Raw genomic sequence first — 14200 nt, 5'->3', positions numbered from 1 at the left:
CGCCGACTCTCCCTTCCTCTTGGATCCAGAGTTGACTGCCAAACGTCAAGAGCGGCCTACTCCTTTATCCAATATGCCGATGTGCATTCCTTTGTGGAGGGTCCGAGATCAGACGCAGACGAAGAGGCGGCCGAGGAAGAAGAAGAAGAGGACGTGGATGAAGAGATTGTCGCCGAGCCACCTCCCGCCGAGACAGATGCTCCGAGCACCGGCACCAACGATCCTACAACCTGAATCCGTGCCCATTGATGTCGGCAAAAAGTTTTTTTTAAAAAAATTGCTAGATCCCCGGGATGCCGAGTGCAGATGTAAATACTTTGAAGTAGTCTTATTGTGATACACAATGGTGGAAAATAGTTTATGCCACAAGTTATCGAGTTCCCAGCCGAGTCCTTGAGTTTAGTTTTCCATTGGTTAAATTATATGACCTTGGCTCTTTGTCTGCCTTGTCGGCGTTCGACGTATGAATCACGAAGTCATAGAATAGAACTTTCAAAAAATCTTAAACTCATGAAATTTGCCTAGAAATTCCCGGTATAGAAAAAGAATGCTGGGTTAGAGAATATGACGCGCATCTCGGCTCGCTCGTTTGCTTATTTCCACAATAACTTTTCATGTGTTCAATAACTTCGTACTCATGCTCCAGCTTGCCATGAAGCCGGGTTGCGGACAACAGCTAAGTCATAGAGGGAGTTTTTAGTACTGACACACTACTAGACCGAAATAAGATTACACAATCAAGCCAGGCCGACATACAAAATAGATAAATGCAACACAACTTTCATATAACATGCGAGTCCCTGAGTTTCTTTTAAGAACCCAGCGGATAATTCATTGTTTCAAAATACTCGACATAAGGAGAAAAACGATACAAATACTCATCTCTCAAGTATAGAATGGACGAAGCAAAGCTACATTCCATGGCCTCTTGGTTTCCTCGCCTGATCTGTCCATCCTATTTGCGTTGGGGTCCTGCGCATCTATAAGATAGTACGAATCATTATGCAGCGCTTTTCTCACAATGAAGGGTCCTTCCCATGGAGGTGTCAATTTATGCATGCCGACCGTACGCTGCACAAGCCGGAGCACGAGATCTCCTTCCCGGAACACCCCCGGATTTACCTTCCAGCTGTGATAACGCCTAACGTGTTGGTGATAGATGGCTGACCGGGATAAGGCCAATTCCCGTGCTTCTTCGAGCAGGTCGACATCATTTTCCCGGGTTTCCTTTACCTCGGCTTCCGTATACATGGTCACTCGCGGAGAGTCATGTTCGATGTCGGCTGGTAATACAACTTCCGCTCCGTATACAAGGAAGAATGGCATATAGCCTGTGGAACGATTTGGGGTTGTCTTGAAACTCCACAATACGGCCGGGAGCTCATCTAGCCAGCATCCTGGAGTGCGTTCCAGGGGCTCAATTAGCCGAGGTTTTATGCCTGCTAAGACCATGCCGTTTGCCCTCTCAACTTGCCCGTTGGACTGAGAATGTGCTACTGAGGATGTGCTACTGAGGCGACATCAAGCCGGATTTTCTTTTCTGCGCAGAACCGCGCAAAAGGCCCTTCTGCGAAGTTTGTTCCATTATCCGTGATGATGTTGTGTGGGTAGCCGTATCTTAAGATGATATCCTTCAAAAACGACACTGCGGTCTTGCCGTCACACTTCCGTATTGGCTTCACTTCAATCCATTTGGTGACATTGTCCACCATGACCAAGATATGCGTCATGGCTCCTCGTGCCCGCTTGAAGGGCCCCACCATATCCAAACACCAAACAACAAACAACAAATGGCCAAGTGATTGGGATGGTCTTGAGCTCAGATGCTAGCATATGAATCTTGATGGCATACCTCTGGCAACCGTTGCACTTCCTCACCATATCTTCCGCCTCCTGTAATGCACTCGGCCAGTAGAAACCGTGCCGAAATGCCTTGGCCACCAATGTACTTGAGGATGCATGATGACCACACACCCCCTGGTGAATATCCCGGAGGATTTCTTGTCCTTCTTCTGGCTCAACACTACGTTGTAATACATTAGTGACACTTCTCTTATATAGCTCTCCATTGATAATGGTGTATGCTTTTGCTCTTCTCTGAATTTTCCTTGCCGACACTTCCTCTTCCGGCAAACTCCCATCTTTGAGTTACGACATTATTGGTTGTGCCCGAGCCGGCACTGGACGAGTTACAAAAACTGGCTCGTCTACGTCCATTGGTTCAACCGCCATTGCCTCGGCCGAGTTAGCACGCTCAGTCTCCGGGTTGCCGGAACCACTGCCACTGTCAATATCCATTGGAGTGACGTCAGCTTCTGAGCTTGCCGGAATAAATATCGATTCCAATTCTGGTGACGGCTTGATTGACGGCTTGCGCAAATGTTCCAACGCGATGCCGGCCGGGATGGCCTGCCGCGTTGATCCTAGCTTCGACAAAGTGTTGGCAGCCTCGTTCTCCGCCCGTGGTATATGATGGAATTCACACCCTTCAAAGTGACCACTGATCTTCTGCACATGAAAGCGATATAGTTCCATGTTGACATCCAACGCATCCCAATTACCAGAGGCTTGCTGGACCACCAAGTCGGAATCACCGAAGCATTGAATCCGGCGAACACCGATCTCTTTGGCCATCTTCAGTCCATGAACAAGCGCCTAATACTCGGCGACGTTGTTAGATGCCGCAAAATGAATCTGTAACAAATACTTCAACTGGTCATGCTTGGGCGAGGTGAGAACTATGCCGGCGCCAAGCCCGCTTTTCATTTTGGAGCCATCAAAATGCATTTTCCAATAACTGGTTTAAGGTGGTGGTGGTTCATATTCCATCTCGGCCCAATCCACCAGGAAATCCGCCAGCGCCTAAGTCTCGAGACTTCATAGCATCTCTTCTGTCATACTGCACTGTGTAGGGTGCTAACTCAATAGCCCATTTAGCTATTCGGCTGCTTGCATCTTTATTGCTCATGATTTCTGAGATAGGCGCTTCACATATTACCCGGATCTGGTGTGCATCAAAATAATGCTTCAGCTTCTTTGCCGTCATATAAACACCGTACGCCATCTTCTGGTAATGAGGATAATTCTGTTTTGATGATGACAACACCTCACTCAAGTAATATACCGGCCTCTGTACCAACTTGCCGTCTTCATCTCTCTCCACCACTATGACGGCGCTGACAACTCAGTTTGTTGCTGCTATATACAACAACATTGGCTCTTGCACCATTGGCGAGGCTAATATCGGCGCCGTAGCGATCATCTTCTTCAGCTCTTGGAAGGCTACCTCTGCTTGTTGTGTCCACACAAATTTGTCGGTTTTCTTAATCAGCTGGTATAAAGGCATTGTCTTTTCACCCAGCCGACTAACGAAACGACTTAATGATGCTAAGCATCCAATGAATTTTTGCACATCTTTGAGACATTTCGGCAGCTTCATTCTCTTTATGGCGGAAATTTTCACATGATTTGTTTCTATACCTCGGCTTGACACCAGGAATCCGAATAGCTTTCCTGCCGGCACACCGAATGTGCACTTGGCCGGGTTTAGTTTCATTCGGAATCTCCACAAGTTTGCAAATGTTTCTCGGATATCATCCAGCAGCGTGATGCTTTCTTTGGTTTTTATGACGACATCGTCGACATATACCTGCACGTTTCTGCCGAGTTGGTCGTGCAAGCATTTCTGCATGCACCTTTCGTAAGTAGCCCCTGCATTTCTCAAACCAAACGGCATAGTACGATAGCAATAAGCCCCGAATGGGGTGATAAATGATGTCTCTATTTGATCATTAGGGTTCAGCGGTATCTGGTGAAAACCAGAGTACGCATCTACAAAAGACAACAACTCACACCCGGCAGTGGAGTCGATCACTTGATCGATCCGAGGTAACGGAAAAGGATCTTTAGGGCACGCCTTGTTCAGGCTAGTGTAGTCGATACACATGCGCCACACCTTGGCAGCAGTTGAGTCATTTTTCTTCTTCTCGACCATGACCGGGTTGGCCAACCAGTCAGGATGCAACACTTCCATGATAAAGCCGGCAGCTAGAAGCCGGGATATCTCTTCCGATATAATTTTCCTTCTGTCATTGGTGAAGCGTCGAAGGGGCCGCTTCACCGGTCTTGCGTCTGGCCTGACATGCAATGAGTGCTCAGCCAACTCCCTCAGTACACCTGGCAAGTCTTGGTTTGACCATGCGAAGATGTCCCGATTCTCACGGAGGAAGTTGGTGAGCTCACCTTCCTATTTCTCATTCAGGCCGGCACAAATGATGACGGTGCGGTCCGGGAACTCACTGTCAACCGGTATCTTCTTTGTCTCCTTGGACTGTGGAAGGTAGTCCGGCTAGGCTCAAGCCGAGTTTGAGCATCGTGTCTCGGTACATGATGTTTATGCTGCTCCCATTATCAATGAGAACTCGAGTGAACTTGACATTTATGTCAGGCCCAATGAGTGTCGGGTCGACCACCAGAGCATAACCACCAGGATTCGGCATGACTTTAGGATGATCAGCCCGGTTCCATCAAAGCTCCTGCTCCGACCAGTACATGAATTTCGGCACTGCCGGCATGACAGCATTGACTCCCATCTCACGCCGACGGTGGCTCTGCTTGTCGGTTGGCTCCGTGATAAAACTCATGTAGCTTTGGTGATGCTCCTTGTATTTGTTTCTTCCTCCATATTCCGGGATGCCTTGGTCTTCTGCCTGATTGACAGCATTGTTTGCTGGAGGGGGTCCTTGAATCTAAGCATTAGCGCCTGTGAGTGGCGGAGGAGGGGGCAGCCGACTTGCCTCACCCTTTTCGGTCCGCTGCATCCAACTGCATTGCCGGGTTGTGTGATTCGCCGGCTTGCTGCGATTGGTCGTGTGGAAACGACAAGGCTGATCAAGTATCATCTCGAACGTGTACTTTTGCTTGTCTTGCCATGGCTTCTTCTGTTCTCCTTTTTTGGCCCATTGCTGATTTCCAGTCTTCGGACGTTGGCTAGGGCCGGCATCAGGTTGATCTTGAGTGGCTGCCACATGGGCTGGCCCATACCGGTAATCCGGCCTATCGTCACTTCTTTTGTTCCGATGATCTTGATGATCATTTCTCCGGAATGCTCCGGCAGGATTGTATGTTGGCTGCTCTCTGTGTTGCTCTGCCGGCATCAGCGATGCCTGCGTTGGGTCACCCAACGCATACATGTCCGCAATCTTGATCATCTCGGACAAAGTGGCCGGCATTTCCCTCTGCAGCTTCTGCCACAACATGCTGCCATGTCGGTATCCTTGGGCAAACCATGCTATGGCCTGTGACTCCACTATCCCATCACATGAGTTGCGGAGGTTATTTCATCTTGTCAGGTAGTCTCGGTCAGTCTCGTTGTCCCTTTGCTTGCACATGGACAGTTGCCGAAGGCGATTAGGCCTCTTGTAGGTGCTGGTGAAGTTGCTGACAAAATCTTTCTCAAAATCTATCCAGCAATTGATGCCGCCCTCCGACAGATTATCCAACCAGATCCTGGCTAGCCCTACCAGCATTTGGGGTACATAACGTACTACCCACCTGCGATTGCCACCTGCACATGCACTGCAGTGACATAATCCTCCAACCAGTCTTCCGGCTTTGTGCTGCCGTCATATGTTCTCGTGCCCATGGGTAGCTGGAAACCCTGGGTTGGTGAGCGAAACAACGCGGTCCCAGAGGGTCTTGCTCTTCCAGAAGTTCCGACAGGTAGATTCTATCGAGCCGATGTCGGGCATCTAGCAGCGACACTTGCCGGTTTCCCACTCAGGCTCCAAGCGGGCCGACATTGTCACGCTCTCGCCTGAGATAGCCTTCATCTCCCATGGCCGAGTATCCGTCGTTGTAACGGTCGTGTCGGCGATCTGCACCTCGATACATGGGGTTGTGCCCGGCACCCTGCTGACCTGCATCAGTATTGGGCGCCGGACCCCGAGGTTGGCATCCATGACCTGCCGAGTGTCGCTCCTGTGGATCTCGGCGATTGTCGCGGAGATGTAGGCCACTTTGACCATCATCAACTCGCCTGACCATTTGCTTTCCAGCTAATGCCGGATCGTAATGATCTAGCCGCTTGTCTCGGCCGGAGTTGACACTCTTATCCCGTCTACCACCAGGTGAAGACGCTTGCTTGTCGGCCCGGCCGCCAGCGCCTGCCGCCGAGTGAATGATCTGAGATGCACCGGGCTTGCCGTGCAACCTCATGTACGCCTCGTTTTGCTCGTTAGCCGTGCAAAGCAACTCCTTCACACGCAACTATTGTAGTCGGAGTGCCTCTCTCGTGAGATTCGGCAACTCTTCTGCTGCAGCCTCGGCTGCCCTGAGGTTCTTAACAGGGGTGCTATATTTCGGCTTTAGTGCCGACACAACAGGCATGGCTCTGCCATCCCTAACTATCTCGGCATTCAAATTTCTGCCACGGTTACGCATTTCCCCAACTCGGCTAGGGTTGTGCACTGCAGTAGATTGAGACCATGAGCTTTGTTATACTCACGAAGTGAAATCTCGAGCTCCTGCCAAGCACGAGCCATGTCGACAGCTTCCTGCAGCAGGTTTTGGCGTTCCAACTCCAACTCAGCCTGCAGCTGGGCCGACTTAGCGTTTGGAGCCACAGGCAACGTCAGCCTCTCGATGGCGGCCTGGAGCAGAGTCGGCTTTGCCGGTGTAGCGGATGTGCCAGCCTGAGCAGCGATGTTCTCCGGCTTCTCCATTGGGGGTCGCGCCATTCTGCCAGACTTGCTCGGGAGTCCGGCGCTTTCTGCAGTGCCTTTACCAGCATCGCCGCCTTGAGCCGTCATCATGACCTCTACATGGCTAGCGGGGCAGTCGACATGCCGACCGCGAACCGTGCAGATGGCGGGAGGATCCTCGGCCACCACCACCTGCTCGGGATACCTGCAAGGAGTTTCAGTGGCGATGTAGACCTCGTGCATACCCAAGTTGATGAAGCGGCCTGCGCAGGGAAGTGGCACGTTGTTGAAGCAACCTGCGTTGTTGTCGATGAAGCCCAGAGAGCCGAATCTCTGGACCAAACCGGAGACGACACGCTCTCCGATGATGAGGAAGCTTCCCGTCCGGATGAAGACTCCAGCCAGTGCCGCTGCTGGCCCCACGGTGGGCGCCAACTGTCGTGGTGGTGTCACGGCAGATGCCATAGGATGGCTTAAGATGGGGCCAATGGACGAAGGAGGATCCGGAGGAGGGATGGCGCAGTAGAAACCACGGACGAAAGTAAGAACACACGGTGATTTACCCAGGTTCGGAGCCCTCTAGATAAGGTAAAACTCCTACTCCTGCTTTGTTTGTATTAGCCGAGATACAAGAGGCTACAATGGTGCTCCTTGAGCTGTGTCTAGAGGAGGAAGAAGAAGAAGGAGAACTCCTAATGTGTAAGAGAGGAACCCCTCTCATAGGAGGGGTAGAGCCTCTATTTATAGGCTAAAGATGTCGCACTGACATGTGGGCCGAAAGCAAACCATTATTACTCCCGGGCCTGCCAGGTACGCTCGTGGTCCTCTCCGGATTGTCCGAGAGGGGACAATGCTGCTTTGTGCTTTACGTATAGCCAGGCGGCGCGCACTGTAGCCACGCCCCAGCCTTCGTCACTTGTCCTTCTACGGCACGTCATTGTGTAGTCGTCCAGCACAACGACGTGAGCAACGATTGCTTTTCCATCATAAAGGAAGCGTTGTTTTACTTTAAGCCATGCGATCAGGATAAGACCGTTGGCGTATCCCGTCCTAGCCGAGATTAGATAGTCCGTGCTTGTCCTGCAATCACATAAGACAAACTAAAGATGCCGGCACCCTCTTGATATGCCGGCCTGTTATAAAGTCGGCTCAAAAATACCGGCGTACTTGCTTACGTCGGCCTTGCTCTCGCTAATCCGACCAATATGTGTCGTCATGACCCTACCTGGGGTCATCCTCCCAACACCCTTCCAGTGCGAGAGCAGATGCGGGCGGCGCCCTACAACCATAGAGGCGGTCAGTCGGAGTCGAGCAAGAAGCTGGCGTCCGCATCCTATGCTGCTCTACTGAATGCTTTGTTTTGTATGCAAGTCTGCATCTGCAAGTGCTCTAGTGTGGCTAGGCAGTGTCATGTGTGCTACTTTCCTGCTTCTGAGTGGCTGAGTGTCTCACAACTCACGAGCCACACGTAAGGCTGCTGGCTGCTGCTGTACTATGGCACTTACAGCATCTCCAGCCGCGCCCTCCATTTGGCGTCCGGTCTGTCACTTTTTTTGGCGTATTGGAGGGCGCCGGGTAGAATTTGTTTTTAAGGTCCAACCGGTTCTCAGTCGGCGCCCCCAAACGCCTCCCAAACGAAATTTTATAAACATTGCAAATTGAAACAAGCACAATGTTTGATAAGTTTTGAATCATATTTCAAACAAATTTAATCAAATTCAAGCAAATAAATAAGAAAAACTAGATGTTTCCTCGGAGCCTCCACAAATGCTCGACCAGATCATCTTGAAGCTGCTGATGAGTACCAGCGTCTCGAATTTCTTGCTGCCGGGCGAGGAAAGCAGCAAAGGCAGACGGCACCTGGTGATTGACATTGGCTAGAGGACCCATCCGTTCATATGGTTCAGTGTCAAACACCGGACATTCCCGCTCGCTCTCGATGATCATGTTGTGCATGATCACACAGGCAGTCATGACCTCCCACATCTGATCTTTCGACCAAGTGAGAGAAGGGTACCGGACAATGGCAAATCGAGCCTGCAACACACCAAATGACCGCTCAACATCCTTGCTGCATGCTTCCTGTTGCATCGCAAACCAAGATCTTCCTCCTCCTGTGGGTGCGTTTGAGATTATCTTCACAAAGGTCGACCATCTTGGATAGATGCCATCTGCCAGGTAGTATCCCTTGTTGTACACATGGCCATTGAACTCATAGTTCACCGGAGGAGTAGTGCCTCCAACAAGCTTGGCAAACACATTCGAGCATTGCAGCACATTGATGTCATTATGCGATCCTGCCATACCGAAGAAGGCATGACAAATCCACAGATCCTGATCGGTCACCGCCTCAAGCACCACACTGCATGATCCTTTGTGGCTTTTACATGCCCTGGTGTGCAAATGGACAATTCTTCCATGACCAATGGATATAGTCGATGCTGCCAAGCATACCTGGGAATCCTCTTTCTGCATTCTGTGACATGATCCGAGTTATGTCTTCTGCAGTGGGTGTCCTCAAGTACTGCTCTCCAAACACCACCACAGTTGCCCTACAGAACTTGTACATGCAATCGATGGCCGTGGACTCGGCCATGTGGAGGTAGTCGTCCTGTGTATCCGCAGAAATTCCATAAGCAAGCAAACGGAGGGATACCGTGCATTTCTGAATTGATGTGAAACCGAGTGTGCCGACGGCGTTCCTCTTCAATTTGAAGTAATCGTCGTACTCCCGGAGGTACTCGGTGATCTTCAAAAAAAGCTTCCGAGACATTCTGAATCGGCATCGAAAGATCACATCGTTATGCAATGGATCATCGGCGAAGTAGTCAGCGTATAACATGCGGTAGCCTTCCATCCTTTGCCTGGCCTTGCTCTTGCGGCGGCCCTTCCTCAATCCTCCCCTTCCCGGCGGCTCTGCATCTTCAGCGATGAGGGCAAGAAGCGACAAACCGATGAGTTGATGTTCCTATTCACCGTCGGAGGCAACATCATCGGCAACGGCGACTTCCTCGTCAACAAGCGCGGCGAGCATCTCTTCGTCGTCCGAATCCATGGCCTTGGCAAATCGCCGAACACCTTGACGACAAGAAGCGAGGAGGCGGCCGCTGGGTGGGCACCGACGCGATGCTGGAACTGGCCGGCGGCGGACAGCGGAACTGCGGCGACAAAGGCAGATCTATGCGGCGGTAGGTTCGGGGGTGGAAGTCGCCAGTGAGAGGGGTGGTTCCGGCAGCGATTCGGGGGCGGAAGTCGGCGATTCGGGGCAAATCGGGGCAATAGGGTTTGTTTTTTGGGTTGTACCGTTGACAGTGCTGGCCCGCATGGTTTTGTGCCCCAGTCGGCGCCCCCGCTTGCTCCTCCCCCCCCCCCCCCCCCCGCCGCGCCGGATGAAAAACAAATCGGGGATGCCAGTTGGGTCGGATTTTAGGCGTCGGCGCCCGCTAAACCCGTTTAGTGGGCCTTTAGGGGGGACGACTTGAGATGCCCTTAAGCAAGCTTGATGACTTAAAGTTTGGAACCTGTATGTGTCATGTGTAACTTGTGAAGTACTGGTTACTTAAATTTTGTTTTTCTTTACGTAAATGTGTCATATATTAGGGCCTCCACAATGAGCCAAATGCTAAATTTGCCACCTCATATTATTTGGCAGCGGTACTAAAAGTATCATTTCAACACGGTGTAGCCAAAGCCAAAAAAATTCATGTATGGGACCCACCATTGTTAAAACTCATATATAAATGTACTCTCTCTCCACCCTCATCTACTTTCAGCCAACAAGGAAGGGGATGCATGCATGAATATTGTTTTATATTGTTTGGAGGAATTCGGCATCGCGAGCAAGTAGGTGATCCCCTCCACAGTGGCGTGAAGTGGTGCCAAAAACTAAATTTTCAATTTGGCACCTCAATTTGGCATACACTGTGGAGGCCCTTAGTTCCTAATTAATTGGCACCGGGTTTTTTTCAAAAAAAAAACCCTGTAAATTTCTGAAATAAACCTGCAGTCCACATCTTCAATTAAACGTGGACTGCGCGTTAATTTCAAAAAATTACAAGGGTTTTACGTAAAAATTCCAATAGAACGTGGACTGCAGTTTATTTCAGGAATTTACAGGTGTTTTCTTGGCAAAAAATCCGGCGTCAATTAATTAGGGACGGAAGGAGTATTGTTGTATTTTGTTTGTTGTCAAATCCCTACAACCGCCATCCATCTTATCAGCTATTTATGTTAACAATTTTATAACAAACATAGCGAGCGCTCTCGAGCATTTTTTTGTACGACACTTTTGTTCAGTTTAGGATAAGAACTGGGATGCAGAATTTTTTTACATCGTTTAGATGGCTCTAGACTGGTACGAGGGAGAGAACTTTGCCTTGGTAACAATTCAAACTCACAAGACTGACTATTAAGTTTGTGGCACTGCAAATCGATATCACTGATAATTGTTGAGGTGATTCACGGGGGAAAAAATGGTGATTTGCTTAATTTTAGATGGTTATTTATGCTATTAGGACAAATAAAAGACTGTTTTCGGTTCATGACTAGCTAGCCCTTGGTGTTTGCTCACCGTTGTCTAGATTTTTTTTAAATCTATGCACAAATCTGGAGCTTCAGACAATGACAAGGGTCAGGCTCCGAGCGTTGCGTCGATTCTGCTGGCCATTCGGTCGGAAGGCGGAAAGTGGAAGCTTGCTGGCTTGATGAAGGACTCTATCTTTGCAAAGGTTACCGACTGGTAGCGATGAGTGGAGAGATACTGACTAATCAATTTGTATTAACTGGCCTTGGGGTCTGTAAAACTGCTATACAGTCACCTTCTATCAATGTATGATACACTTGCTTGGGTGTATTCTAGAAAGAAAAAAAGTCTGGAGCTTCAGACAATGACAAGCTATAACTCACATTTGATCATTTATGAACAAATCGTGTGATTTTGTTTTGTGATTATATAAATGTTTATGTTAGACATTTTACAAATCGTTGGTATGGGTTTGAGTCATAAACATACTCATTGTATCTGTGACTTGATGCTTCCAATCAAGAACAAATGTTTTGGTAAATGACCTTACTGTTTGTTACTACCTCCGTTCCATAATTCTTGTCGAAATATTACATGTATCTAGACGCTTCTTAAGAATAGATACATTCATATTTGAACAAATTTGAGACAAGAATTATGAAACGGAAGAAGTAATACTTAGTCAAGCTTGCTTCTTATAGGAATTCGATGGAGGTATTTTTTTACGATTTGGATCCAGAAGACTTGACATCGATATATTGCAGGTATATTGGCCCATGGCTCATTGGTGGCATCATGTTGTTGTTGTCCGGTACTGGCTAGCTTACATAGAATTTGTCCTCATTTGATCGCTATATGTGAGACTTCACTACCTGTATTTTGTCTTATTTAATGTGTTGTATCCATATTTTCTACACCAATCTCATCAAATGCAAACTAATTCTGCCATTTGTTTCCCGTGGCTTTCCCTTCAGAATTTGTATTCTACACTTATCAATATGTTCTTCCGAATACACATGGGTTATTCACCTTTTGATAAACTCATTGAATTAACACATTGACGGTTCTTTGACAATAATTATATTATCAATGCTCCACAGAGTACAACAAATAACATATAATGAATTTCTTGACGCCCCTCAGGCAATACAAGGTTCTTCCTTGATATAGGTCTGATGAGGTTTCGTTTTTTTGGCTTTGTTTGCGGGGCGCCGTGAGATTAATGAGGAGACAATTGTTTGCCGATCCTCACTGTGTTTACTCTGCTTAAACAACCACACCCATAAGTAAGAAAAATAAATAAGTATATTGAAGCCCCAAAATTTCTTTGGCACGTAAATCACAGCTCATATCAGACGGCGTAGCAAAGCGCGCTGGCCCATTAGTACACATAATAAGGTACTACCTTCGTTTCATAATTCTTGTCTTAAATTTATTCAAAAATGGATGTATCTATTCCTAAAAAGCATCTAGATACATGCAATATTTTGACAAGAATTATGAAACGGAAGGAGTATAAAATTAAGTACGGGCTTGAGAGTGCTACCCAGAGTATCACATATTCTGAGCAACATGACTCACTAATCTGGCAAATTAATCAAACGAGACATATTCATCCAGTGACAGCTATTCATCCAGCTCTTTATATGCCATTATTGACACCCAGAAGGTTGCAACTTATTTTCTAGCCTGTTGTTTGGAAACTCAAAATTCCCCTAGAATTCAGGTGTTATGGTTGCTCACGAAGAATAAGATCATGACTAGAGATATTTTGGAAAAGAGAAATGTGCATAAACCAGAAGAATGTGCCCAGTGTAGTGAGAAAGAATCCAATCGGCATTTGATGTTGGAATGTTTAGTAGGTAAAGAGGGGCAGAGACAAGCCTCAGGCAAGGGAGGCCACGGCCTGGGGCTTGAACTTTTTTTTCTTTGGTAAATTGTGATAATTTGAAGTTTGGTCCGGGTCTTCTCCTCCTAAATTACTTTTTCTTAGTCACATACACTATAATGGCCCTGCTCTAAGTTAGTTCCTGGCTCCGCCACTGTAGGTAAAGAAGTCTGGCAGTAATTTTTGAATTTTTTGATATCCAGATTCCTAACTTTGTAGTTTGTAGCCAAATTCTGACTGTGCAATAAGAAACACATGGTTTTAAAGACACCGTCTTCAGCAGTCCTGTGGGTATTGTAGAAATGCAGGAACGAGTTTACTGTTTCGAAGAATGTCAAGCTACAAAGGCCTGGAGGCTGATCATGTCCTTTTATCATAGAGTGAAAAGTCCCATACAAACTACAAAGACCTGGAGGTAAAAAGGCTAGACAGATTTGGAGAGCTCATTCAAAAGAAGCTCCTAGATCCTTTGCAACCGGCCTGGGGCTGAGAAGATGTACCAGCATGACTGAGCTGATCAGCTGCTGGCATGAGGTTGACTCTGCATCTCCACGGAAGATTGCAGCGCATCTGCGCATGTGAAGGATGTGGGACTTTAACTGTTTAGGTGTTCGTCGACACGATGTTTGCTACTTAATAATAGCTTAAAGATGCTTGTACCCAGTTTTGGTTCTTTTGCTTTCTGGACATGCTTTGACCATTCTTGGCTGTGCTGAGGTTTCGTTTTCAATGAGAATGAAACTTGGGATATCAGCTCCCTGATTACTACCAGCAAGAGCACAGCCCTAGACAGCTGGCAATAGATGTAGGATTGCAGACCCCTTAAGGCAAATCACACAGGCAAGAAATAAGAGAACAACTTACCAAAGCAAATTTTTATTCTGAAGGAAGTAATACTTACCAACGAAACTAGGACTTGCTATCCAACCTCTGAAGTTTCAGAACATACCACATGGTACGCAAAACATGTCCCTCGAAAAAAAAAACTTCAGAGCACTATTAGAAACTGCCGGTAGCAGAAGGTTCTATGCTACAAATATAACCATATATGGGCTCCAAGATGTCAAATCCAACAGATGAAGATAAAAC

The 14200-nt window shown here is 47.8% G+C and overlaps 1 protein-coding gene across 7 annotated transcripts in view; it reads right to left on the bottom strand.

The window, feature by feature from the left end:
• Positions 1-14200, bottom strand: part of LOC100821885 — a 31849-nt gene that overhangs the window by 5493 nt on the left and 12156 nt on the right. Inside the window, exons 9-10 of one of the 7 annotated variants that reach the window (XM_024455825.1) lie at positions 14013-14097; positions 12172-13932 (exon numbers count right to left, since the gene is read on the bottom strand). The exons of 2 other annotated variants lie outside the window; for them this stretch is intronic. In XM_024455825.1, the coding sequence (XP_024311593.1) occupies positions 14050-14097 (48 nt within the window). In that variant the 3' untranslated portion in view covers positions 12172-13932; positions 14013-14049. Of the gene's footprint in view, positions 1-12171; positions 14098-14200 lie in introns of those variants that run through there. 4 more of the 7 variants (XM_024455826.1, XR_002960979.1, XM_024455827.1 and 1 more) reach the window with 4 other exon arrangements.

The sequence above is a fragment of the Brachypodium distachyon genome, chromosome 5, assembly GCF_000005505.3.
Source record: "Brachypodium distachyon strain Bd21 chromosome 5, Brachypodium_distachyon_v3.0, whole genome shotgun sequence".
Lineage (NCBI taxonomy): Eukaryota > Viridiplantae > Streptophyta > Magnoliopsida > Poales > Poaceae > Brachypodium > Brachypodium distachyon.
This window is presented reverse-complemented; position numbering and strand designations above follow the sequence as displayed.